Source organism: Ahaetulla prasina, chromosome 12 (genome assembly GCF_028640845.1).
Source record: "Ahaetulla prasina isolate Xishuangbanna chromosome 12, ASM2864084v1, whole genome shotgun sequence".
In the NCBI taxonomy this organism is placed as follows: domain Eukaryota; kingdom Metazoa; phylum Chordata; class Lepidosauria; order Squamata; family Colubridae; genus Ahaetulla; species Ahaetulla prasina.
The window spans coordinates 27,057,069-27,082,174 of NC_080550.1; the positions used below are offsets into that span (position 1 = coordinate 27,057,069).

The 25,106-nt window shown below is 46.7% G+C and overlaps 1 protein-coding gene across 1 annotated transcript; it reads left to right on the forward strand.

Moving 5' to 3' along the window:
* Positions 1–306: 306 nt before the first annotated feature.
* Positions 307–24,885, forward strand: GPI (glucose-6-phosphate isomerase). Its single transcript, XM_058155071.1, has 18 exons — positions 307–478; positions 4,024–4,114; positions 4,901–4,969; positions 7,494–7,613; positions 11,115–11,198; positions 11,285–11,431; positions 13,407–13,478; positions 15,695–15,739; positions 15,980–16,033; positions 17,272–17,332; positions 18,738–18,781; positions 19,111–19,263; positions 19,564–19,693; positions 20,097–20,173; positions 22,791–22,919; positions 23,425–23,500; positions 23,602–23,668; positions 24,413–24,885. Exons 1-18 carry the CDS (start codon positions 360–362, stop codon positions 24,534–24,536), a joined length of 1,662 nt encoding a protein of 553 aa, XP_058011054.1. The 5' UTR covers positions 307–359; the 3' UTR covers positions 24,537–24,885.
* The last annotated feature ends 221 nt before the right edge of the window (positions 24,886–25,106 follow it).

A 25,106-nucleotide genomic window follows, 5' to 3' on the forward strand; every position in this document is an offset into this window, starting at 1 on the left:
AGGGTCGCACTGGGGCTCCGCATCGCGATGGGACGAGACCCGGCCTCCCCCATTGAGAAGCGCGCTAAATTTCACGGCGCTGCGCAAGGGGCAGCCTCCTCCCTCCTCCTCCCTCCTCGCGCATTGGCGGCAGCGTCCCCGGAGGGGAGGGGCGAGGGAGAGAGGGGGCGGGGCTCCCCGTCTCGGCCAATAAGCGCCCCCGCGCCCCCCTCCTCCTCCTGTATTGGCAGCGACTACAGCACCGCCCCCCTGAGGGGCGGGGCGGCTCGGGGGCGGAGCTCCCTGCCTTGGCCAAAAGCGCCCGTGCGCCTCTTTCCTCCCCCCCTCCTCCTCCTCCTCCTGCTTCTCCCGCTCTCAGCATGGCGCTCTCGGCCGATCCCTGCTTCCAGCGGCTGGCCGAATGGCAGCGGGCCCACGCCGGGCAGCTGGTGCTGCGGAAGCTCTTCGAGGCCGATCCCGAGCGCTTCCACAAGTTCAGGTGGGCGCTCCCCCCCCCTCCCTTCGTTCTTCCCCTCAGCCCTCAGGCTGACCAGGCGCGGTGGCGGCTGCCTCGGCGGGGGGGGGCGGGAAGGAAAGGCCGGCCGGGGCCAAAGCGGGGCGGCGGGCGGCGCTCTCTCCGTGCGGCCTAGATCAGGGGTCTCCAGCCTCGGTCCCTTTAAGTCTTGCGGACTTCAACTCCCAGAATTCCTCAGGCAGCGAAGCCAAAGCGAAGCGAAGCGAAGCTGCCGGAGGAACTCTGGGAGTTGAAGTCCACAAGCCCTTAAAGCAGGGGTGTCCAAACTTGGTCCCTTTAAGACTTTTGGACTTCAACTCCCAGAGTTCCTCAGCCAGCTTTGCTTAAAGGGACCAAGTTTGGACACCCCTGCCTTAAAGGGACCAAGGTTGGGGGGGTCCTGGCCTAGAGGCCCCGGGCGGCTTCGGGAGACGGAGGGCGGGGGGCTTTTGACTGGAAGGGGCCCGGGAGGCGTGTGGGACGGAGGGAGGGAGGCCGCGGGGCCTTGAGGGAAGGGCGCCCCGCCTGGCCGCGGTTTCTCTGCCGGGGCTTCCACGGGCGGCCTCCGACTCGGCGGTGGCTGACGGGCGGACGGGGCTCCCTTCCCAGTCCGTGAAGCTGCGCCTGGATTGGCACCTAAAGCCGGACAAGCGCCGAGGCCCCGTTGCTTCGCCTGGTTCGGACCCCGCAGGCTTCCGAGGACGGCGGCGCAAAGCTAGAAACGGGCCGAACCTGGCTTCCTCCGGGCCTGCGTAGGAATTCTGCCCTCAGGATTCCAAAGCGGCTCTTGCGCTTTGATCATAAGAGAAGCGCCCATAGCCAAAGAACGGCCCAAAGCAGGGCTCTCCAACCTGGGCCGCTTTAAGCCTGGAGGACTTCAACTCCCAGAATTCCCCCAGCCAGCTCTGCTGGCTGGGGGATTCTGGGAGTTGAAGTCCTCCAGGCTTAAAGCGGCCCAGGTTGGAGAGCCCTGCCCCAAAGGCTTCTGCTTCCCTCTGGGTGTGGTCAGTTGTACCTAAAATGGTAGCAGGTGGCTTCTTGCCTTCCTCTTGAAACTCTTAAACCTTTTTTACACTTGGATCTTAGCCAAAAGGCCGAGAAGCGATGAAACTCTTAAACCTTTTTACTGCGCCAGTTTTGGTGGTTTTCTGTAGAATTTCCCAGCAATACCCAAGTTGCAAAATGACATTTCAAAATTGTCAAGAGAATGGGGAAGTAGCTCTTCAAACGTTTTTTTTTTCCCCCCACCCCGCCTGTGGAGAGATTTCTTCTGCCTTCTCTATCCAGAGGGTCAGTTTGGTGTGTTGTTAAAGCTGCAAACCGAGAATTCACGGAGCCACCTTGTAAACTGGCTGACCTTGAAAACTGCCGGGAAGCAGCAGGCAAGGACAAACCGCTTTCAAAGCCCTTGTGCCAGAAAAATGCCCTGAAGGAACACATGCCCGTAGAAAATATCCACTCATCCAGAAAATCTGGATTCTCATGTTCTCATGTCTTGTTTGAAATGCATTTTTTATGGTTTAACTGAACGTTTTTTTGTGGTATGTTTTGCCTCCAGTAAGAGCTACCATTGTCTTGGGTAAGGTGTAAATAAAGCATTTTTTAAAATGCCCCTTCTTTGGTCCAGGCAGCAGGGTTCTTTTTTGACTGATTTATGGAAATAGCCACAAAATAAAATTAGGAAATGTGTATCCACTTTTTACAAGCTCTCCAATTCATTTGATTTCCTAATGAAAGATGATGATTCCTTGGAAATGCATTAGAACTTTTGATACAATAAAGAACATCTTTTCCTCACTATTTTTCTTTACTTTCCTCGCTTTTTTATATCTGTTGCAAAGACAAGTAACTTTTCAATATAATGAGCTACACCTTCTTGTCAAATAATTTTATTACATTTTACAAAATACGTGTAAAAACCAACAAACTAACAATAGAAACTATAAGAGTAGAGAGAGAATAGGGATAGAAGTGTGAAAAAGGTATTAAAGAAAACACAAATATACCAAGAATCACTTCTGACTTCTTCCAGGGATAGAAAGGATAATTACATTTGACTTTTAATGTTTAAGATTATAATAAAATTTCCACCCCCCACCAAGGAGAAAGGAAAATAGTAATTCTTTTCCCCTTTTTTAATTTTAACAATCAACAGATCCATATGTTAAAATTTGATTTATCTCCTGCAAAAAGGCCACATAGGGCTTCCAATTATAAATGAATTTCTTCAGTGATTTTTCTCTCATGAGAGCCATTGCAGTTCTGTTTTTATTAACCATTTGTGGATGCCATAGGATCTTTCCAAAGCTGAGCAAATAAAGGTGGTGTTTCTGTTCTACATAGCAACAAAACACCATGAGATCTTTTCACTATTTTATCCATAAACCCTAACAAAAATGTTTCTAGTCTACTGTACATTAATTTTTAAAAATTTTGAATCAAAGGCACAGGATTCCCAGTGAATTCTGTTACTGTTTGATACTCTATGGAGACATTTTCTTATCTTTCTTCAAGTGAAGGCAAAAATTCTTCAGTAGTAGAAGAATTTTTGAACTGGAAGAAAGACAAGTTGCCCCTGATTTTTCAGACTTTTCATGTCATACATGACATGCTTATTTTTCTCTGAGCGCTTGGTTTCTTGGAGGGTGCATGGGAAAATGAGCATGAGGAGAAAGCATGCGGTGGGGGCGGGGTAAACTTTCACAGACTGAGAGGAGTAACCTCTGGGATTTGGTTAACTCTTTGAATCCTTTGTATTCCTCGCCATTTCTGTGATTTCAGGTCCCACCCTGTTTTGCCTGCAATAGAAAATCATTACCTGTCCTATAACAGAGAATATTTTGTAGCTCAGGGTTGAAATGAGGGGTCATTGGTGTTCTCTGAGCTTTCTTGCAGACATTTCATTACCGGAACTAGGTAACATCAGTGCTAGTAAAGAATGCAGTTTGCACTGATGATATTATCTACTTTGGGTAAGGAAACATCTGCAAGAAAATGAGCCAGCTCAGAGAGCACCAAGGACCCCACATCTCTCCTACACTTTAGGAACCTTTCTTGGTTGTCTTCTCCTGAGCTGACCTGAGAGCCAGCTGTCTTCTCTACTTAATATCTTGCTCCAGGGATTCACTTGCTCTGCCGTAGTGTAAGAGCCTTCCTTGGAAATTTGGAATGACGACTTCACCCATGTCTCCCTTCAGGGATATTTTAGAGGTACCTCAGCTACTGGGTGCCTTTATTTCTTGATTTGGGAAGAGGAACTGTTGAGGAGTTAACTGTTAATTCCTAATGTTGGTCCTTCTTTCCCTATGGACTGATACGTGTGAATATTCCTGAAAAACTGGCTTCCTTAAAAATAATCTCTACAAGAGCAAAATGTACTTGTTTACTATCATTTGCCTGCTGCCTCTTCTTATGCTCCTGTTTGGATTAGAAGATTATTAGGATTTTCCTTCGTTACATATCTTCCTTTCTTAGATAAGACAAGCGGTAAGATATTCGTTTATGTAATGGACTTTCTTGCTCTCTTGCAGTGTGACCCTGAAGACAGAGCATGGGGATATCTTGGTGGACTATTCGAAGAATCTTGTTACAGAAGAAGTTATGAAGTTGCTGGTGGAACTGGTAATTTAATCCACTATGTCTACAATAATGTTTTATAACTTTTAGTCACATTTATGTATGATCTGCATTGCATGTGGTTTTTACAGTGAACCATAAGCAAACAAAGATTTCCACAAAAGCCAGCTCATCTTATAAATAATCTAAAATGAAATTCCTCCACATACAAATGTTGATGAATTGGTAGAGTGTGATGTTTACCTCTTAGGCTTTAGGGGCTCCTCTTTATAAATCCTTCGATTTACCACTTGCCTCCACTAACCCACCTGCCCTGAACATAGAAGGTATTTTGAGGTGGTTGACCTAACTTTACTTTTCCCTTTCCTAGACATCTACAAGGATTGGTTCTCGGTCAGGGAAGTTGGATTTCTGCCGTGAGCAAGGGGTGAATTCAGTGTCCTCTTTTTGACTAGGAGTCTGTGAGATGCCCAGTTCTAATTTAAAGAAAACAAAGAAGCAGAAAAGAATTCTGGCATTGATGACCAACAGTTGTGATGGGTTGGACTTGCACCTGGAATACCCAGGTTCCAGCCCGCATTCCACTGTGGAAGACACATGGGGTGACTTTGGACCAGTTTTTCAGCCGAGCCCACCTGGCAGGGATGTTTTTGTAAATGAGAAAGAGAATAGCTATCTAGGGCTCCCTTGAGCTCCCAGACAAAAGGTCAGCTCAGCTATCTAGAGATAGTTGGCTATGTATGGAAAATGGATCAGCTATTTATCTGGTTTGTGCTGGAGGATTTGGAAAGCCTATTATTTCCTACTTTAAATAGTTCTTTTGACTTTCAGGCCAAATCAAGAGGTGTTGAAAAAGCTAGAGAGCAAATGTTCACGGGAGAAAAAATCAACTTCACTGAGGTATGAGCTGTTTTTATCCATGATCTGCTTGTGAAATAGTAACCTTTAGGCTTCGGGCTAGAAGGGTGTGCGATAATTTGGTTGCTTTTATCAGTCCATCCGATCAGCTGATTTCAACTCTCTTTAAGGATTAATGGCTGTAAGCAACTGGATTAGAACAATTTTGAGTTCTTAAGTAGTACAGAAAAATAATTTGAGAGGCCAGTCTGGCCCAGGGCTGGGGGCTTATCTATGAAACGTGATATCCTTGGGAGGAGGAGGAAGCTGGTGTCTAGCATCGCTTGGTATTTTTATCCAAGGCCCAAGATATAAATACAGATGTGTGAAAAAATGGAAGATAACTCTCCTCAAACTGAAGAGCATAGGCCAAATTTTTTTGGGTGGGAGAGGGAGCTGGCAAAAGTAAGAAGGTGTTTGGAAATGGGCCAGATGCATCCAGCAGCTATACAGAGAAAATGTCCTGCCTTGGCTGCTGGCAACTGCTCTGTCCCAAGCACCTTTCCTTCTGATCCAGAAGAGAAGTAGCGCATGTGTACAGCAGCCCCAGGGACAATATGGTACTTGGCTACCCAAGGGAAACTGCAGCCTGCTGTGCCTACTGGAGGTAGAGGAGCTGGAAAGCATGCAGAAGCCCACCTCCTGCCTCCCCTGCCTTGTTTTGCACATGCCGTGAGCCTCTAAAATCTGGGTGTGGAGACATGCCTCCCCATGGCATTCAGGTGGCATAATATGTCCTCCTTTTTCTTCCCCTCCTTTGGAAGGAATAGGATAATGCCTCAGGTCAAAAAGCACAACCTCCCTGAGGCATTTTTTTTTCTCTCCAAATGCAGAGACCACAGATAGTGCAATGGTCAGATCAGCAGAGGAAATAACATTTATGACCTGGTTTTGGAGGCTTGAGATTAAGAGTAAATTACACACATACTATGAGGACTTGATACAGCTATTTTTATTCTTATTTATTTTATTTTTATTTATTAAATTCCTATGCTACCCATCTCCCTTACAAGCTGACTGGACAGCTTATAAATTACATACAAAATACTTACATAGTCTGCCAACTGGTTTTGACAATGTCATCTGAGCAGAATTGTGTAGTTTTGATAGAAGTTCTGAAAAGATGCACATGAAATGTCTTGCACACTTGTTACGAAACACTTTGCTTCTGCAAAGCCAAATGACCCGGTGCTCTTTGGGAGGGTGCCTGGTAGCTTAAAATACATCTTGGAGGAATTATATGAGCAAAGCAAGTTCCTCAGTGGTGGCAGAGGAATCCACTGAAGTTCCTCTTCTATAACTCCCAGCTTATGTTCGTTACTTGGTTGTGTAATAGCTGCACAAAAGTAAAATCAGTATTTAAATAGTCTCTGAAGAATCTCCAGTAACTGAGGCTTCTTCCAACGGGGAGCCTCCAGATTTGGGGACCAGAAGGGGCAGGTGATGGGATATGCTGGTTCAGATAATTGATGGCTTGCTGGTGAAAATAAAAGTTGCTGGCTGACTGTTAAGGACAAGCTGCCTACTGATCTCTTAGCCTGTGCATTAAGATGAGAGAATTATGTTAGCAGAATCTTAGGAAAATGCTTTTTACTAGGTTTTCTAAAATGTTTCTGTTTGGTTTGGAAAAACCTATTTAGACTTTATAGAGCAGGGGTCTCCAACCTTGGTCCCTTTAAGACTTTGGACTCTGAGAGTTGAAGTCCACAAGTCTTAAAGGGACCAAGGTTGGAGACCCCTATTATAGAGGAAAGCTATGAACCTTCATGCAGCCATAGTTCTCCAAGCTAGTTTAGGGGGCTGCAAGTATCTGATTGTCTGGAGAAATTCTAGCCAAGTCTGGCGGTTGGCATTCCCTCCTGCCCCTTTGGCAGTCACAATTTCCAGACACTGACACAGGATCAATCATGCCTGGGGCAGTGCCTGGTTACCTACATGTGATCTTGTGAGAGCATCAGGAGAAGGCTTGCTCAGGCCCCTGTCACTGCAACAGGCAAAAGGGAGACGGACTTCCTCGGTGGCAGCTAGGATCCTGGGCAGCCTGTCTGCGGTTGCTTTCCCAGCGCTTGGTATCCCAGGAAGCTATGACAGGCTCTGACCTGAGCAGTGTTGAGCTACATTACATTTATATTCTTTAATTGATCGGTTCTCGAATGTTTGTGTTGTGAACTGCTGAAAATCAAGTAATTGGGGCAGTATAAAATATGGTAAATAAACAAAGTGTGGGGCCTGGTTTTAGAGAAAACAGGCAAGCAGCCCCCTCTGGGGAAGTCACAAGTCAAGAATCCAGAAATGCTGTAGGAGGAACCAAGCCAAAGAGGCCTCAAGTCTTTCCTAAGGGGATTGTGGGAATGGTGAGGTGAGAGGAAGAGGGATTAGTCTTTGTTTACATTGGTTTTTAGATCAACAGCTGTTCTGGGGGGATGCCCAGCAGAGTGGCATTTGTGCTGGAGGTCTCTGTTGGTACCCGGGGGTGGGGCTGGGGCTGAATTTCCTTTCACTCTCCTCTTCTCGCTTCCTGGTGCAGAACCGAGCTGTGCTTCACATTGCTCTGCGGAATCGCTCAAATACTCCAATCCTTGTTGAAGGCAAAGATGTTGTTCCAGAAGTAAACCAAGTATTGGAGAAGATGAAGAATTTCTGTCAGGTATAAAGCGTTTCCTGTCACTAACCCAGGACTGTCTCTATTACACATACTGGTAGTATACTGCTATAACGTATACCTGTATTACATACATAGGTACTCCTTGACTTATGGCCATGATTGGGCCTGGAATTTCAGGCACTAGGTAAATTGGTTAAATGAGTTGTCATGTGGCCACTTTGCTTAACAACCACAATCTCAGCTGCCACCATTGTTTATTTATTTATTTATTTATTAGATTTTTATACCGCCCTTCTCCCGAAGGACTCAGGGCGGTTCACAGCCATAATAAAATAGAACAATATACAAATAAAACCAAGATTAAAAAACTTATTATATATAGGCTGAGATATAAAACAACATCCTATTAAAAATTAGACTCTCTAAAAATTATAAAATTATAACATTTTAAAAATCACGAAGCCAGTCCCGCACGGATGAATAAATAGGTCTTCAGCTCGCGGCGGAAGGTCCGAAGGTCAGGCAGTTGGCGTAATCCAGGGGGAAGTTCGTTCCAGAGGGTAGGAGCCCCCACAGAGAAGGACCTTCCCCTGGGGGCCGCCAGCCGACATTGCTTGGCGGACGGCACCCTGAGAAGCCCCTCTCTGTGTGAGCGTACGGGTCGGTGGGAGATATTCGGTAGCAGAAGGCGGTCCCGTAAGTACCCTGGCCCTAAGCCATGGAGCGCTTTAAAGGTAGTGACCAACACCTTGAAGTGCACCCGGAAGACCACAGGCAGCCAGTGCAGTCTGCGCAGGAGTGGTGTTACATGAGAGCCACGTGTGGCTCCTATCACCCGCGCAGCCGCATTCTGAACTAACTGCAGCCTCCGGGTACCCTTCAAGGGGAGCCCCATGTAGAGAGCATTGCAATAATCCAGGCGGGAGGTAACGAGCGTGAGTGACCATGCATAGGGCATTCCGGTCAAGGAAGGGGCACAACTGGCGAATCAGGCGAACCTGATGAAAAGCTCTCCTGGAGACGGCCGTCAAGTGATCTTCAAACGACAGCCGTTCATCCAGGAGAACACCCAAGTTGCGCACCCTTTCCGCTGGGGCCAATGTTTCGCCCCCAACAGTCAGCTGCAAATGCAGCTGCCTGTACCGGGGTGCCGGCATTCACAGCCACTCCGTCTTGGAGGGATTGAGCTTGAGCCTGTTTCTCCCCATCCAGACCCGTACGGCTTCCAGGCACCGGGACAGCACTTCGATAGCTTCGTTGGGGTGGCCTGGGGTGGAAAAGTACAGCTGCGTGTCATCAGCGTACAGTTGGTACCTCACCCCAAAACCACTGATGATCTCACCCAGCGGCTTCATGTAGATGTTGAACAGGAGAGGCAAGAGAATCGACCCCTGCGGCACCCCACAAGTGAGGCACCTCGCGGCCGACCTCTGCCCCCCTGTCAACACCGTCTGCGACCGGTCAGAGAGATAGGAGGAGAACCACCGATAAACGGTGCCTCCCACTCCCAGTCCCCCCAACCGGCGCAGCAAGATACCATGGTCGATGGTATCAAAAGCCGCTGAGAGGTCTAACAGGACCAGGGCAGAGGAACAACCCCTGTCCCTGTCCCTCCAGAGATCATCCACCAACGCGACCAAAGCCGTCTCCGTGCTATATCCGGGTCGGAAGCCGGACTGGAACAGGTCTAGATAGACAGCTTCATCCAGGTATTGGGGTAGTTGACGCGCCACCACACTCTCAACAACCTTCGCAACAAAGCGAAGGTTGGAGACCGGACGGTAATTACCCAAAACAGCTGGGTCCAGGGAAGGCTTCTTGAGGAGGGGCCTCACCACCGCCTCTTTCAAGGCGGCAGGGAAAACCCCTTCCAACAGAGAAGCATTGATAATCCCCCAGAGCCAGCCTCATGTCACCTCCTATGTGGCCAGCACCAATCGGGAGGGGCACGGGTCCAGTAAACATGTGGTGGCATGCAACCTCCCCAACAACCTGTCCACGTCCTCGAGAGCCACAGGGTCAAACTGTTAAGCGAGAATTGCTGGTTAAGCAGAGGGAGGCTCAGTGCAGGCCATGCACAGATTGGTGGGTGCTGCAATGTGGGCTGAGCACAAGGCGGCCAGGGAAAGAGGCTGCAGCTACCCCTGCTTAGCACAGCAAAAAGGTGCCACATCCAGGGAAGCACCAAACGCCCAGAAAGCTCCACTGGCTGCCCCTCCCCTCCAGGACCCCCGCCCAGATGCCCACGCTGAACTGCCCCTGACCTTCAGTGTTCACTTGGTCCTGCCATTGACGAGCCTCGTCCATCATGGCCTTCTGTAAGGCAGCTGCTGGCCATGCAGGGCTTCTCCACAAGGCCACTCACGCTGTTCTCTTAAGAGCCAGGGCTGCCTTGCAAGCCTGTGGAAGGCTTCCGAACCTTCTGAGAAGGCTACCCAAGATTTGAAGAAGGCCATACGCAGCTCCTGGAAGGCTGGAACAGCCAGCAGTTGCCTAGCAAAGGGCCAAGCTAGGTATGCTTCATCAGCAGCGGGAGCAAGAAGATGGAGGGGTCAGCTAGGACAGCAGGGGCTAGGACAGCATAGGAGGTTACGGAGCACAGGGGGCCAAAGTAGTATAGATGGGGGTAATTGAAGTGCCCCTGTGGTCATAAGTATGGGTGGGCTGCCGGGCCTGAATTGTGATCCCAGGGGGGGGGGTGTTTATGTGTGTGCTGCAACAGCTGTAGCTTTGGGCACAGATCATTAGTCTAGTTCAGCATCATTGTAACTTTGAACAGTCCCCAAACAGATAATCATTGAGTATTAAGAGCCGTGGTGGCTCAGTGGTTAGAGTGCAGTCCTGCAGGCTCCGCCTGCCTGCCTGCCTGCAATTTGGCAGCTGGAATCTAACCAGCTCAAGGTTGACTCAGCCTTCCAGCCTTCTGAGGTTGGTAAAATGAGGAGCCATCTTGTTGGGGGGTTTTGTAAACTGCTTAGAGAGGGCTGGAAAGCACAGTGAAGCTGAAGGTATGTAAGTGCTATTGCTATTACCTGTAGCTCTCATTAAACTGCAAGTTTGTGAGTTTAATGGGAGATGGTAAATAATCTTGCTGTGAATTTAGTTGTCCAAATAGAATGTGGTGTGGTGGACCTACAGTTTGGGTATAAAGAGCAAGATAGCCTTGTTTGTTGTGGAGTTACAGTATAGTATATACATTGTATATATAGTATAGTATATACATTGGGGAAGGCTTTGGAGAGAGAATTGAGTCATGAAGAGAAAGGCCCATGGAAAAATTTCTAGCATAAAAAAGCAGAATAAGAAAACAGGCTAAATCACAGATTGAAGATTTGGAGTCAAATTAGGACCACAGGATTGTAAAAACTATCTTGCAGGTTTTCTCAAGTGAGCAGATTGGACTTCCCCATTATCAGAATATTAAGGCATTCATTCAAAAGGCACAGCGTTTTTCTAAAGCCAAGTTTTAAAACCTGGTGGTCGTCCCTGTGCCCAAGAGGCAAAGCATGCTTTCTGAACGGGCTGTGGTCTCCTTTCTTACAGAAAGTCCGTAGCGGTGACTGGAAAGGCTACACTGGAAAAGCCATCACGGATGTGGTCAACATTGGCATTGGTGGTTCTGACTTGGTGAGTGAGTCTCCGCAGCGCCTGCCTGCACAGGACTGGCGAGTTCCGGAGTATAGCAACGTTCAAGGCTTGTCTTCTTCATCCAGGGGCCCCTCATGGTGACCGAAGCGCTGAAGCCTTATTCCAAGGGAGGCCCTCGTGTTTGGTTTGTGTCCAACATCGATGGCACTCACATGGCCAAAACTCTTGCGGAGCTGAATCCCGAGACAGTGCTCTTCATCATTGCCTCCAAGGTACGTCCTCCTCTGGGGAAGGGGACTTCCCCCCATTCTTTCAGCAGGAGAGGGCAGGCGCTCTCTGCCTTCCTTGGCAATCTGGAAGGTGAGCTTTGCTGAAGCAGCTCCGGGTCATTAATGTGGAAAAGATTCAAAGTGTTGGTGAGCCCTAGGCATTAATTCTGTCATCCACATAAAGACTCAGGTGGAATTAGCAACCGGCTTGCTTCCTGTTTTATTCTCCAGGGTGGACAGCTCAGTCATTAAAAGGACATCTTTTGGGGTCTTTTGACACCAAGTGCTATTTTTTTGGTGAGCACAATATGGTGATTCCGATTGTCTGGGGGCATCCAGCCAGGGCCAGTCCCTCTGTTGAGGGTTATGAGGATGATTGTTTATCTTTGCTTCGCCTTTGGCTCAAATGAGAGCAAAACTCTGGATAGAGGCACGCCAATGTTTTGTGAAGTGTGATGGATGCAAAATGTAATTTGTGCACTGCTACATTCTTTGTAATCCCTTCTTGGAAATAATTAGATTTTGGGGGCTGATATATGAAGAGAACTTCACAGTGTAAATTTGGGTTCAATAGCAATAGCACTTACAAGTTTATACCACTCCACAGTGCTTTCCAGCACTCTCTGAGGGGTTTCCAGAGTCAGCCTATGGCCCCCAACAATCTGAATCCTCATTTTCCTGACCGCGGAAGGATAGAAGGTTGATTGAGATCGAACTCTTGGCAGTGGGCAGAGTCAGCCTGCAATACTGCATTCTAAGCACTGCACCACCATGGCTCCATGGGTTAAAAAATTTGGCCTTACATTTTCCTTGGGAAAACTATCTTGTCATTGTTGAAAAAGTACATAGATATGTAAAGGTATGAGTGGCATTTTTAAAAGAACAAACTATTGGGAGAGGAGGTAATGCTAATCCTCAGGTTACATATGAACGTTTGGATAAGCAAATCCAGTGGAGAAGATTGGTTCCAAATCAGCTGCATAATTATGTCATAAAATACAGTCATTTCTCATTTAGTGGCTACTTCATTTGGTGACCATTCACAAGTTCAACAGTTAATTTTAAAAAAAAATCTGATCAGTGCCTGCACTTACAATCAATTTTCTGCATCAAACAACATGGCAGAATGAGAATAACATAGACACAGCTGCAGAAGAAAACTTGATCTTAAGGAATTGCAGTTGCTAAACAAGGAAAGGAAGTAGGCCAAATTTGGCTAATAAGCAGATTGCCTGAAACTCATAAACAATAGCCAAGTTGTCTGCTTAAATGTGGCTTAGAGGGAGCGGGGGGAGAGGCAATCACCAATAATTCCAAGTTTTAAAATCGGCTGTTAGAGAATGGGGCTACACGTATTTGTCCACGCCTGGGCCTTGGGGCTCTGGTGGCTTTTACCCCAATTGCACAAAGAGTTCCAAATGGATGGTTTCCTTCTTTGAGTAATAAACGTTTGCAATTAATACAGTTAAAGTGTCGAATTAAGTCAAAACAACTAAAAACATGCAAAATGTTATTTAAACAGGCTGAAGCAGAATCGCCTTGTTTTGTAGTGGCTTGGAGTTCTGTTGTTTTTGTCATTTCTGTGACTGACAGAACCTAGATGAAATACCCAAAATGTAACCATCCGGTTTATGCAGAGCACAGAATTTAGCGTTTCTTTCTGTGGAATCTGGGTGGTCTTCCTTATAGGCCTTGGTAATGAAGTGCTTAAAAAGAAACTTCTTTGGCCCGTTCACAAAGATGCTTCATCTGTTAGTGCTAATCTGATTAAAGCTTAAGCAGTTCTCCATTCTCCCTCTGCAGCCAGTCAGGTTACCAAGGTTTTAAACATTGGTCTCTGCGGTGGCTGCACAGCTGGTTCTGTCCCAGGAAGCCTGAGGGGCCTTTTGAAGGCACCGTCTCCCTCCCTGGCTTTGCTGCACCAGGCACTGAGTTGCTAGATGGCCTGACCAGGCCTTTCTTCTCTTTTGGTTCCTAGACTTTTACCACTCAAGAAACAATCACCAATGCTGAAACTGCCAAAGAATGGTTCCTTCAAGCTGCTAAAGATGTAAGTAAAGGTTTATTTTATTTTATTATTTTATAATTTGTGTGCTATCCATCTAGCTGTCCAGAGTGACTCTGGGTGGCTTGTTTTTCCCCCCAGTATATCCCATCCCAGTCTTCTGGGTGGGGAAAAAAAAGATAAAATATATAACACAAAATGAGAAAAGTGAAACAACGAAATGAAGGTGCCAGGAACAACTGAGAGCCAAAAGATGGTTTTAACTTGCTTCCAAATGCCAGCAAGGTTAGAGCGGTCTGTCCTTCCAGAGAAAGGGGCGTGACCCCTGAGCAGCTGGTTGATTGCTCTACAGCCAGTAAGAAGTTGGGATCTCAATGGACTCTTTCTGGGTATTCAGTTTACCTGGGAGCATCCCGTAATTTCCCTGGCTTTGTCTTTGAATAGTTTAAAGATAGGGAACAAGATCGGACCCACCACTGCAAAACTTCTGTCTGGTGCCACGCAAACAGTTTTTACTTTAGAACGGGTGTGGCTATGGATAGGCCTTTCAGAAGTCTACCTTTAGTAGCACACTTTTTGAATTCTGAACTTGAATTTTTCAAGGGTTTCACTTTGTTGGTGCTTTGGCATCCTACCTAAATGTCTTCAAGCAAAGTCAAATCATTCTGCCCCTCCCCTTTGCTTCTCAAACCAAAGTTCTTGATCTAACTTTGAGTGCAGGTGCAGAACTTGCCCACCTTTCACTATGGTTGCTAAAGCTGTTTCCGAGCCACGGACTCCCAACTCTGAGCACTAGGAGGGAGCCCCTATTCGTCCCAGGGAGTTTTGCAGCCATTCCTGAAAGGGGCTTCTGCCTACCCAGTTTTCACCCAAGCTGTCCTATTAAATGCCTTGCATGGCATTGAGGGGCCTGTTGTGCCTCAAGAGAACCTGAGACGGCTTTGGCGACTTGGGTGCTTTTCCTTGGATTGTGGCCAGAGGGAGAGTGGCCTTTTCAAGGGACGGTCTATGAATAGGCTTCCTCGGGTTATTCCTTCTATTCTCCAGGGGCTTCTCTACTGTCTGGACCCTATCGGGCTCTCTTTGGCAGGGCTAGTGAGCTGATAGAAGCCTGAACAAAAGGCCCTTTGTTTAAGGGCAGGGGAGCCAGGGAGGACTCATTACTGAGTTTCTGGGGTGGGACTAGAGCCTAGAACAGGGCTGTCAAACTCCAGGCCTGGGGGCTGAATCTGGCCCACAGGGCCACCTTGGAAACAACGAAGGACCAGCCCGCCATGCTTCTGGCAGCCGAAAACAGAGCTCAGGAGCCCGTTTTCGCTGGCAGAAGCACTGCGGGCCACCACAGGCGCCCCTGACAGGAGTGATGTTGAGGTGGCCACGCCCACCCCGGCCCCCTGAGGTCAAACACAACCCTGATCCAGCCCTCAATGAAATAGAGTTTGACACCCCTGGCCTAGAGTGACCCAGGAGGACTCTTAAGTGATGCTGTCCAGCTGAAGGCATAAAGGAAGAGGCTTCCGAATTGTATTCAGAATGGGAGCATTATTATTGGGGTGTCCCTGATGTTCCCCAATGACACCTAAAGAGAGACACACATGCGCACTCACACACACACACACACACACACACACACACACACACACACACAGACTTTCCAGCTACGTGATTGCAGTCTTCCAGGTCGCCAGCTGGCTGTGTTCCAAAGTGCACAATGCATGCTGGGAACTGGGGAGGCCCAGCAGGTGGGTTGGCTGGCAACCTGTGGCTGTGTCCAGCTTTCTGGAATCCCTCTGAAAGGAAAAGGGGGAAGGATTCTTGATTCCCACAACAATCTAAATTGCCAAAGGACCCATTCATAGAAGCCGTAGAACAGTTGGGTGGCATCTCATCCAGGCCAGTCCTCTTGCTTGTTCAGGACCTTTGCTTCCTATCCTTTATCCTTGCCTGAGTCTGTTCTAGTCCGTTCTAGTCCCTTGCCCTCCCTCTCTCATGCTAGGCTGCCTGCTGGCCGTGGGCCTTCCTGCTCCCTAGAAACTGTGGATTGTTTCAGTCCTTATTGCCCATTGGGAGTGGAGCACACACTGCACTAAACCTGCATCTCTAACCCCCACACGTATCCTCTTAATCCTCCTAATTCATCTGATTTGGCTCTGTGATCAATTTCTTAGGGCCTCAGTTGCCTTCCTGGTATCCAAAGCATAAAACGTATGTTTAAAAAACTTGTAATCTTGCCCTGATTGGTTTTTTTGGTTTATTTACAGCCTTCTGCTGTGGCCAAGCACTTTGCTGCCCTCTCTACCAATGGGGTGAGTACATCACATTTTAAAAAATCAGTAGTTTCAAGGCAGTATTTCACTAAGAAGACATTTGGGGTCAACAATCCTAAATCCCTGTTGAAAGATCAAATTAAAGTGGGAGGCTTTACTAAAAATGCCCAAATATTGCTGGGAGCCTTCACCTGCGAATGCCTGGCCGTGCTGGTGGGGGGCTGGGAAATCCAGCCTTACAAACCACCATATGTGTTTTCTCTTCTCTTGGAATTTCAGCCTAAAGTCAAAGACTTCGGAATTGACACTGCAAACATGTTTGAGTTCTGGGATGTAAGTAAAATCTGTGCAGGGTCACCTTTGTTCTTTGGACAGTGTTTCCCTCTCACCTCCCGCACCCTTTTATAGAATATCTTTTGCCCCCTCCAGGGCAAGCCGTGGCACCCTCATATTAAACACAGGTCCCGAAATACCAGGATTTGATTGAAATACTGGTGTCAGAAAGCTTCTCTTATCACCTGGCAGCTCTTTTCAAATCATTTTGGAATATAAATTGGCTTCCCCCCAATGGATCGTGTCCTCTGGCAGCAGCTCTCCAAGAACTTGGTCTCAGACTTTGACCAGCCTCCCCCCCCCAGGCTGTGGCCTTCGTTGCAGGAGCAACACTGGATGTGGGGCAGATGGGATTTGCTATGGCAGCAGTGGTGCCAGGCCAGGGCATCCGTAGTTGCAGAAGCATGGAGCCTCCTGCTCCTCAGCTGTCCTGCCAGGGGCTAATCAGTGGCCAGGCCAGGGGGTTCTTGCCCCCATTTTGGCTTAAACAGCTGCTGGGTAAAAAGAGCTTTAATTGCTTTCAGGTCAATCCAAAGATGCTATTATAAGCCATGACATTTGCCTGTGAAAGCTTGTCACTTGGGCCACTAAAGGTCACATTTTGTTGGAGACCTCAACCCTGAATTTCCCAAGTGATTGGAGCAAAATGACTTTGGCAATACCGTTTGGGAAGCTGTGGGGTATGTGGCAGAAGTGCAATCCTGATTGTAGGGCTAATCATTTAAATTGGGCGCCTTGACCACCCCATGTGCAAAGCTCGAGGAAGTTTGCCCTGAGTAATCTGTCTTTTGGAGGAAGGCAGGAAATATTTGCCAGCTGCAATATTTATTTTCCTGCTAGTTAATCTTAGTAACATATCAAGTATCCCACCAGACTTTCTTCTTCTCACGTATAGAACGTGGCTGAACTTGGGTGCCAAAAATGCCCCCCCTCGCCCCCTTCTCCCTGGGGATTCAGAAGTATTCTGTCAGAGGGAATGGACTCGGGTGCTGCAGCGTTCGGTGGTAGACTGAAGTCCTGCCAAAGCTTATCAGCGAAGCATCTGCCCTTCCCCATCTGGCCATTCCTCATTTGGCCGAACATTGGTGCAGATTCGAATGAGCCCTTGGCAGAATTATCCCTCACCAGAGAGGGCAGAGCTGGCTCTCCTTTGGTGGCAGCAGCAGGAAGGGTTTTCACCCCTATGCAGCAGATAAATGTAATCTCTCTCTCTCTCCTTCCACCCTTTCCCTTTGCAGTGGGTTGGTGGACGATACTCGCTGTGGTCGGCCATTGGCCTCTCCATTGCTCTGCATATTGGTATGTATCTGCTTCCCTGTGAACTGAATGTTCCACGGAGGGTGATTAACGTTAGTTTAGCTGAATAACGGATTGGATCTTTCTTAAAACAGTGTCTCCCGAGGAAAGAAATGCTTTCAAAACATCTTAGAAGGTTGTAGTATTCTATCAACCTTTTGTGCTTCCATGCTTAACTGCATAATTTATTTGGCCAAGTGTGATTAGAAACACCAGGAATTTGTTGCCTGTACAGAAGCGCTCAATGCACATGCAAAGCGGCATAATAATGAAGGGGGAGGAGGAGGAAATGAATGGTACCAATAGCAATAGGAGTTCTTGGAGCGAAACCCAAAAAGTTGCCTAGATACATGGAAATTTTGAACTTATTACACCTGGATATTCCGACTTTGAAAAAAAACACACCTTACTTGGCACTGCCTATATAGTCAGATGCTCCCTTAAGAGCTCTTAGGTCCTTGGGTAGGACTTGGACTGTTAAATTTTTACCAGTCCCAAACTGAATCCAACTGAAGATTAACCATAATAATAATAGTAATAATCCCCTAGTAAGACAATACCTTGAGACTTTCATACATTGGAAGCTTTGCCAGAAGTTTGGGTTCAAATGCAGCAAACATTACTGGGAACACCAGATCCACAAAGTTCTTGAAAACGAGCAAGTCAAGATCCTGTGGGACTTTTGATTTGAAACAGACAGCCATCTGGCCCACAACATGCTTGTGGAAAAGAAAAACCTGGTTCTTTGATATTGCAACACCAGGTGATGCACCAATTGAGGACAAACGGCTAGAAAAAAATAACAAAATACTGTGATTTGCACATTCAAGATATTCAGACATGTGATCCCTATAGGGGTGTCAGACTCAAGGCCCAGGGGCCAGAGCCAGCCCACGGGGTACTTCGATCTGCCTCGCGGGTCCGCCCTAGAAACAGCGAAGGGCCAGCCTGCAGTGCTTCTGGCAGAGAAAACGGGCTCCCGAGCTCCATTTTCTCTGGCAGAGGGTTGCAGGAGACTGTGGCAGGCGAAAACGGCTAAGGAGCCCGTTTTTGTTGACAGAGTGCTTGAGCCACCACAGGTGCCCCCCCTCCCCCCCCCGACAGGAGTGACGTCAAGCTGGCCACGCCCACCCTGGCCCCCTGAGGTCAAACACAACCCTGATGCGGCCCTCAATGAAATGGAGTTTGCCAGCCCTGCTAAACAAGGTTCCTGCCTGGTTAGGCAGCTGGTCTGGAGAAAGTGGACAGAGAGCCTTCTTATCAGGCAGAGGGAGCCTGGGGAATTTTAGCCACATGAATATTGACTCCAAAACCTTATTTGTGCAGCGGCACATAAGATGAGGCCTTGGACTTTAAAGTTTACATTCTTGAAATAATACATAAATAATAATACAACAATTTTATTTAGGTTTTGACAATTTTGAGAAACTGCTTGCTGGAGCTCATTGGATGGTAAGTCCCTGCCTCGTCTCGGCAGCTGATTTAGAGTTGGGGGAAATGGCTTATATGGGTCTTCACATTACACTCCCAAAGTGTAAGAAGCAAATGGCTGCCCAGATGCCCTGCCCTTGCAGGACAGGATCCTGAGCTGTTGGGCCTAGGTTAGAATTTCCTCTGGTTAAAATAGCCTTAGCTTATTAAAAAAATGTTTTTCCTAGCAGTTGATCTGAATTGGGAAGCCCTAAAAATCTCAGTATTTGATTAGAATTTTGTCCTGGGTCTTCTAGGGGTCCAGCTTGTCCTATTAATCCACTTTTGCTTTTATGCTACTTGCCCCAAAGGACAATCACTTCCGCTCAGCTCCCCTGGAGAAGAATGTCCCCGTGCTGCTGGCGATGTTGGGGGTCTGGTACATCAACTGTTACGGCACAGAAACCCATGCACTTCTGCCCTATGACCAGTACATGCACCGCTTTGCTGCTTACTTTCAGCAGGTGAGATGGCTCCTTTGAGTTCGCTGGGGGAAGGGATTCTCACATGGGGGTGGGTGGTGGGTGGGAGGGATTGAGGGCCATGCTTCTTTGAGGGTGGTCCTGAGCTACTTTGAGCCTTGGGGGGCAGTTTCGTTGCTGTGTGCATTAATGGGGTGCCTGTGTCCCTAAGCAATACCTGACTCTCCTTACATGCTTCCAGTGGCCTTGCACCATCTCTGGCCAGAATTTGACCTTGTCCAAGTTTTCCTGTCCTTTCAAAGGCCTAAGTAAGCCTGATGGTCTTCTGCTGTTCTTTATTAGGGGGATATGGAATCGAATGGGAAGTACATCACAAGGAAGGGCACCCGTGTGAACTATAATACTGGACCAATCGTGTGGGGTGAACCTGGAACCAATGGACAACATGCCTTCTATCAGCTGATTCATCAAGGTATACAGAAGGGGTGGGTTTTTTAGTCATTTTAGCCAATCGAAGAAGGTTGGACTCCACTCTGTCTGAAGCTGCACCCACTTTGATGTGAGTTCCTCGGGGTCAGATGACTGTCCCTTCGATCAAGTTAGTTTGTGGGAGTGTTGAGTGAGTACAGGCTAACATTTAGAATACAAAGGTGTGTGGTTTAACTGCACGGAACTTGTCCGCAAAGTTCATGATGGCCAGTCTAGTTGTGTGATCTGTTGTGTGAACACAATCTGCCCTCCAGATTTTGTTGAGATCCAGCTGGCCTCACCAGCTGACTGCGTGGCCATGACCAGAGATGGGATAAGATGACCTGTAGCCCAGCAGCAGTTCCGTTTCCCTGCTATTATAAAATGACTTTTTCCTCTTTTTGCAGGTACTCGCATGATCCCTTGTGACTTTCTGATTCCAGCCCAGACCCAGCATCCAATCAGAAATGGCCTGCATCACAAGGTAAGCCCATTTTTCCTTAACCTCCTAACCTTCTTGTGCTAATCTTTGTCCAGTGTCCATCTTGGTTTATATAAGCAACCTTCCTGCCGCCAATAATTTCAAAGGGACAATTGATGAGTCTCCTTTTTTTATACAGGGATAATAGAATAGAATAGAATAGAATAGAATAGAATAGAATAGAATAGAATAGAATAGAATAGAATAGAATAGAATTTTTACTGGCCAAGTATGATTGGACACACAGTGTACATAAAAGAAAAGATACCTTCATCAAGGTACAACACTTAATGATGGTCATAGGGTACAAATTTAACACTTAATGATACAATACTTAATGATAGTCATAGGCTACAAATAAGCAATCAGGAAACAATATCAATATAAATCATAAGGATTACCAGCAACAAAGTTACAGTCATACAGTCATAAGTGGAAGGAGATGGGTGATGGGAACAATGAGAAGATTAATAGTGCAGATTTAGTAAATAGTTTGACAGTGTTGAGGGAATTATTTGTTTAGCAGAGTGATGGCCTTCGGGAAAAACTGTTCTTGTGTCTAGTTGTTCTGGTGTGCAGTGCTCTATAGCGTCGTTTTGAGGGTAGGAGTTGAAACAGTTTATGTCCTGGATGTGAGGGATCTGTAAATATTTTCACGGCCCTTTTCTTGATTCGTGCAGTATACAGGTCCTCAATGGAAGGCAGGTTGGTAACAATTATTTTTTCTGCAGTTCTAATTATCCTCTGAAGTTTGTGTCTTTCTTGCTGGGTTGCAGAACCGAACCAGACAGTTATAGAGGTGCAGATGACAGACTCAATAATTCCTCTGTAGAACTGAATCAGCAGCTCCTTGGGCAGTTTGAGCTTCCTGAGTTAGCGCAGAAAGAACATTCTTTGCTGTCCTTTTTTGATGATGTTTTTGATGTTAGTTGTCCATTTTAGATCTTGCGATATGGTAGAACCTAGAAATTTGAAGGTTTCTACTGTTGATACGGTATTGTCTAGTATTGTGAGAGGTGGAAATATGGAAGGGTTTTTCCTAAAGTCTACCACCATTTCTACAGTTTTGAGTGTGTTCAGTTCCAGATTGTTTTGGTCACACCACAAGGCGAGTCATTTGACCTCCCGTCTGTATGCGGATTCATTATTGCCTCGAATGAGACCGATCATTATTGTGTCATCTGCGAACTTCAGTAGTTTAACAGATGGATCATTGGAGATGCAGTCATTGGTATACAGAGAGAAGAGAAGTGGGGAGAGCACACAGCCTTGGGGGGCCCCTGTGCTAATTGTACAGGTATTTGATGTGATCTTGCTTAGCTTCACCTGCTGCTTCCTGTTTGTTAGGAAGCTTGTGATCCACTTACAAGTCTGTTCAGGTACCTGTAGCTGGTTTAGCTTAGTTAGAAGAGTGTCTGGAATAATGGTATTAAATGCTGAACTAAAGTCTACAAAGAGGACCCTTGCATAGGTCTTTGGAGACTCAAGATGTTGTAGGATGTAGTGCAGAGCCATATTAACAGCATCATCTGTTGATCTATTTGCTCGGTATGCAAATTGCAAGGGGTCTAACAGCGGATCCGTGATGGTTTTCAAGTAGGAAAGCACTAGCCTTTCAAAGGTTTTCATGACTACAGATGTTGGAGCAACTGGTCTGTAGTCATTCAGTTCCTTGATGGTGGGCTTCTTCGGCACTGGGATGATGGTAGAGCGTTTGAAGCAAGAAGGAACATAACACATCTCTAGTGATTATTGAAGATAGGGTGAAGATGGAGGCCAATTGGTCAGCTTCCCCTACCCTCAAAATACTTTCGTTGGCCCTGTGTTTTCTTCTGTTGTTCTGAGAAATTATAATATGTAACGTTGTTGCCATTGTAAGGTCTCCATTCTACACTACTGCCACAAGAATCTACTGCAGTAATTTCTCTATTTTAGTCATGATTATTTCCCCAGGAAATGATGCAAATGTTGAGAAAGAGAATGGGTGACCTATTTGTGGACCCATTTCAAGTTGCAGGCTTTGAAGAGACCAGGCAGGATGTGGATCCATGGAATAACAAAGACCCTGTTGTGACCCAACAGAGTTCACGAGGTCATCTCAACTTGTGGCAGGTCCCCCTCCCCCTGTGCTGGCATGCTAGGATTTTAGCCAGAGAAAGAGGCTTCTTTAACTAGCAAAGCTGAGAAAATGTGCCCTTTTGTCCCCAAAGAAGAGTCTTCCTCAGTCACCCCAAAAAGTGGGGGCATCACAAAAGAAAAGACACACATCTCTACCCCTCTGCCATATTTAAATGTCTCCATCTTTTCTAGTGAGTCCATTTCTCCTGTTTCCAGGGCAAAGTATAAGAGAGCTCAGTGTAGGGAGTTGCATGTAAATTCGATGCTTTCCTCATTTCCTTAGGCTGGACTTGGACAGGGCAGATTTAGGTTTGGCCTTTTGACATTTGCCTTGTTGCCCTGGAATGCCCGGCGGGCATCTTTTCACTCCATGGTGTTCAGGTGATGATCCTACAGACCTGGTAACTGCTGTTCAGCAGAAGAGAAGCTGATTATCCCAGCCAACTGCTTGGTAGGCCAGGTGCCCAACTTGCCATTCTAACCTCTGGCTTTTTCCTGCTAGATTCTTCTGGCCAACTTTCTCGCTCAAACAGAGGCATTAATGAAAGGGAAGACGACAGAGGAGGCCCGCCAGGAATTACAGGCCGCTGGACTGAGTGGAGAGACTCTGGAGAAGCTGCTTCCACATAAGGTACTTGGAGTCCAGGTTTCCTCCAGATCTCAGTGGGAGTCCCTTCCTTTGGTTCACTGATTTGATCAATGCCTGATGGGTTGGATGATCTCAAAGGGGGAGGGGTCAAGACTTGTGCCCTAGATTCCATAGGTTGATTTAGGCTGCTGCTGTTCCTGAGGAGGATGAGCCCTCTAATCCACCTGGATAGACGGCAGAGCCTGAGATTTGTGAGCTGTGTTACGCTTGAGCATTCTTTAGAGGGACAGGAGGAATTGTGGGTATCTGTTCCAAAGAGGTTGCAGCTACGGGCTGCTCTGTACGGGAAGCTAATAACATTGGGGATGCCTAGACACGTGGTTTATGCTTATGAAGCCAATCCTAAACTTTCTTGACTTCAGGATATGAAAAGTTGGTGGTTTCTGGTGTTTTGGGGATGGAACAGAGAACTCGTGTGTGTACGTAATGTTTTCTCACTAGCAGATATGTGAAAATGGAAACATAATCTCTGTCTCTTTCTTGAAAGGTTTTTGAAGGAAACCGCCCAACCAATTCCATTGTCTTTACTAAACTTACTCCATTCATTCTTGGAGCCTTAATTGGTAAGTTTTTCCTCTTCTGTATTTTTGTTTCTTGACTTAAATATATTGTCTCAAAAGACTTATTATTAATACTGCTCTCATTGAAAACAATCTTTTTCCAGCAATGTATGAACACAAGATCTTTGTTCAAGGAATTGTATGGGATATTAATAGCTATGACCAGTGGGGGTAAGTGTCCTACCATATACATATTATTAATGGTGTTTGTTTCCACTCACTAAGATTGCATCCATTGCTTTCCTGGGAGTTAGAAACTCCTTACTTAGTCAGTTCAATTTGTTTGGCTGCCCATCTCAAGCAAGTGATTCTGGGCAATGAGCAGTCATAAAATCAATTAATGTACTGCATTGAATTTACTGGTAAGCTTCCTGGTTTGGAGAAAAAGAATTGAATCTGAGCCCATTTCCCAGGATCTTTACTGGCGACCAGATGGGCCTGCTGTCAGGGTTCCGACCAGTGCCCTAATTGGAAGGCTTCACGGGTTGACACCTTCATTGCAACACAAATGGCCATAGCCATAAACACCTCTTTTTGGTACATTTTCTCTCAGTTTAGGGTTTAGCATATTGAATGACCCAGTCAACTTCTAAGGCTTGGATTCAAATTTTTTCTTAACTTGAGAAGTTAGTTGGATAACTTTTTACCATTTAATGTTTGTGTAGTAGCGGACATGGATTTTGTGCTGTAAACGTTTGTGACAGCGTGCTAAGCCATAAATTGTGGATTACAAGGAACAGTGGTTGGATTCCCACAACAAAACTTGTTTCAGTGTGGTTTTGACATCAGCCCAGCTATCCTCCCGCTATATTACAAGGGGATTTTGGAACAATTGGGGATGATGAGAGTAGGAAGGTGGTGCCTGTTTTAAAGATTTCACTCTGGAGCCTGAATTTTCCTCTTCCTTTCTTTAAGTGTTGAGCTTGGAAAACAACTGGCCAAGAAAATTGAGCCTGAACTGGCAACTGATGCACCAGTCACCTCCCACGATGCCTCAACCAACGGGTTGATCGCCTTCATCAAGAAGAACCGAGCCTGATCGCAACAGGTTACGTGGCTGATGCCCAGATCACTGTTGTAGCTGCTTTGTTAGCCACTTCCCAGGCCAGACTTCGCAACGGTTCTGGCCTCATTGCTCTTAATGGTTAGCTTTGTTGTATTGGAAGCAGTGTTTACAAAGGAATCCTAAACAAATCTAGAAACTTGACCTAGTGACTGTTTCATGGCAACTGTGATGTGTAGAGCACCGCATCCCTTCTGTGTCAGTCCCCGTGCCTGGTCCTGTTGTGGAGACGGGACCAGCCCGTAGAAGGTGGTGAAAGCTTTTCCGTGTTGTCTTGTGAAGACCCAGCCTTACGTGCACAGAAATAAACCAGAATTAATCATCACATTTCTCTTTCTGTTCTTCCTTATTTGCACTGTAAATTGTCTTGGTCTGTGTACAGAGGGACTCGAGCATCCTGAGACCCTGCAAAGTTAGAATTTTCATCCTCAGAAAAAAAAAATAACTTCAAGCTACCTCGAGACTTCCAGTCCAGAGATCTGTGGTGGTCTCCCTAATGAACACTTCTGGTTCTCTTTGATGAAGTCCATTTTGACATCAGAAGTC

Excerpts from the sequence above, each read along its gene's own strand:
- GPI (XM_058155071.1), top strand. The coding sequence starts at position 360 with ATGGCGCTCTCGGCCGATCCCTGCTTCCAGCGGCTGGCCGAATGGCAG. Across the intron at positions 23,501-23,601 it reads CATTCTTGGAGCCTTAATTG|CAATGTATGAACACAAGATC; the intron begins GTAAGTTTTTCC and ends ATCTTTTTCCAG. Across the intron at positions 23,669-24,412 it reads AATAGCTATGACCAGTGGGG|TGTTGAGCTTGGAAAACAAC; the intron begins GTAAGTGTCCTA and ends CCTTTCTTTAAG.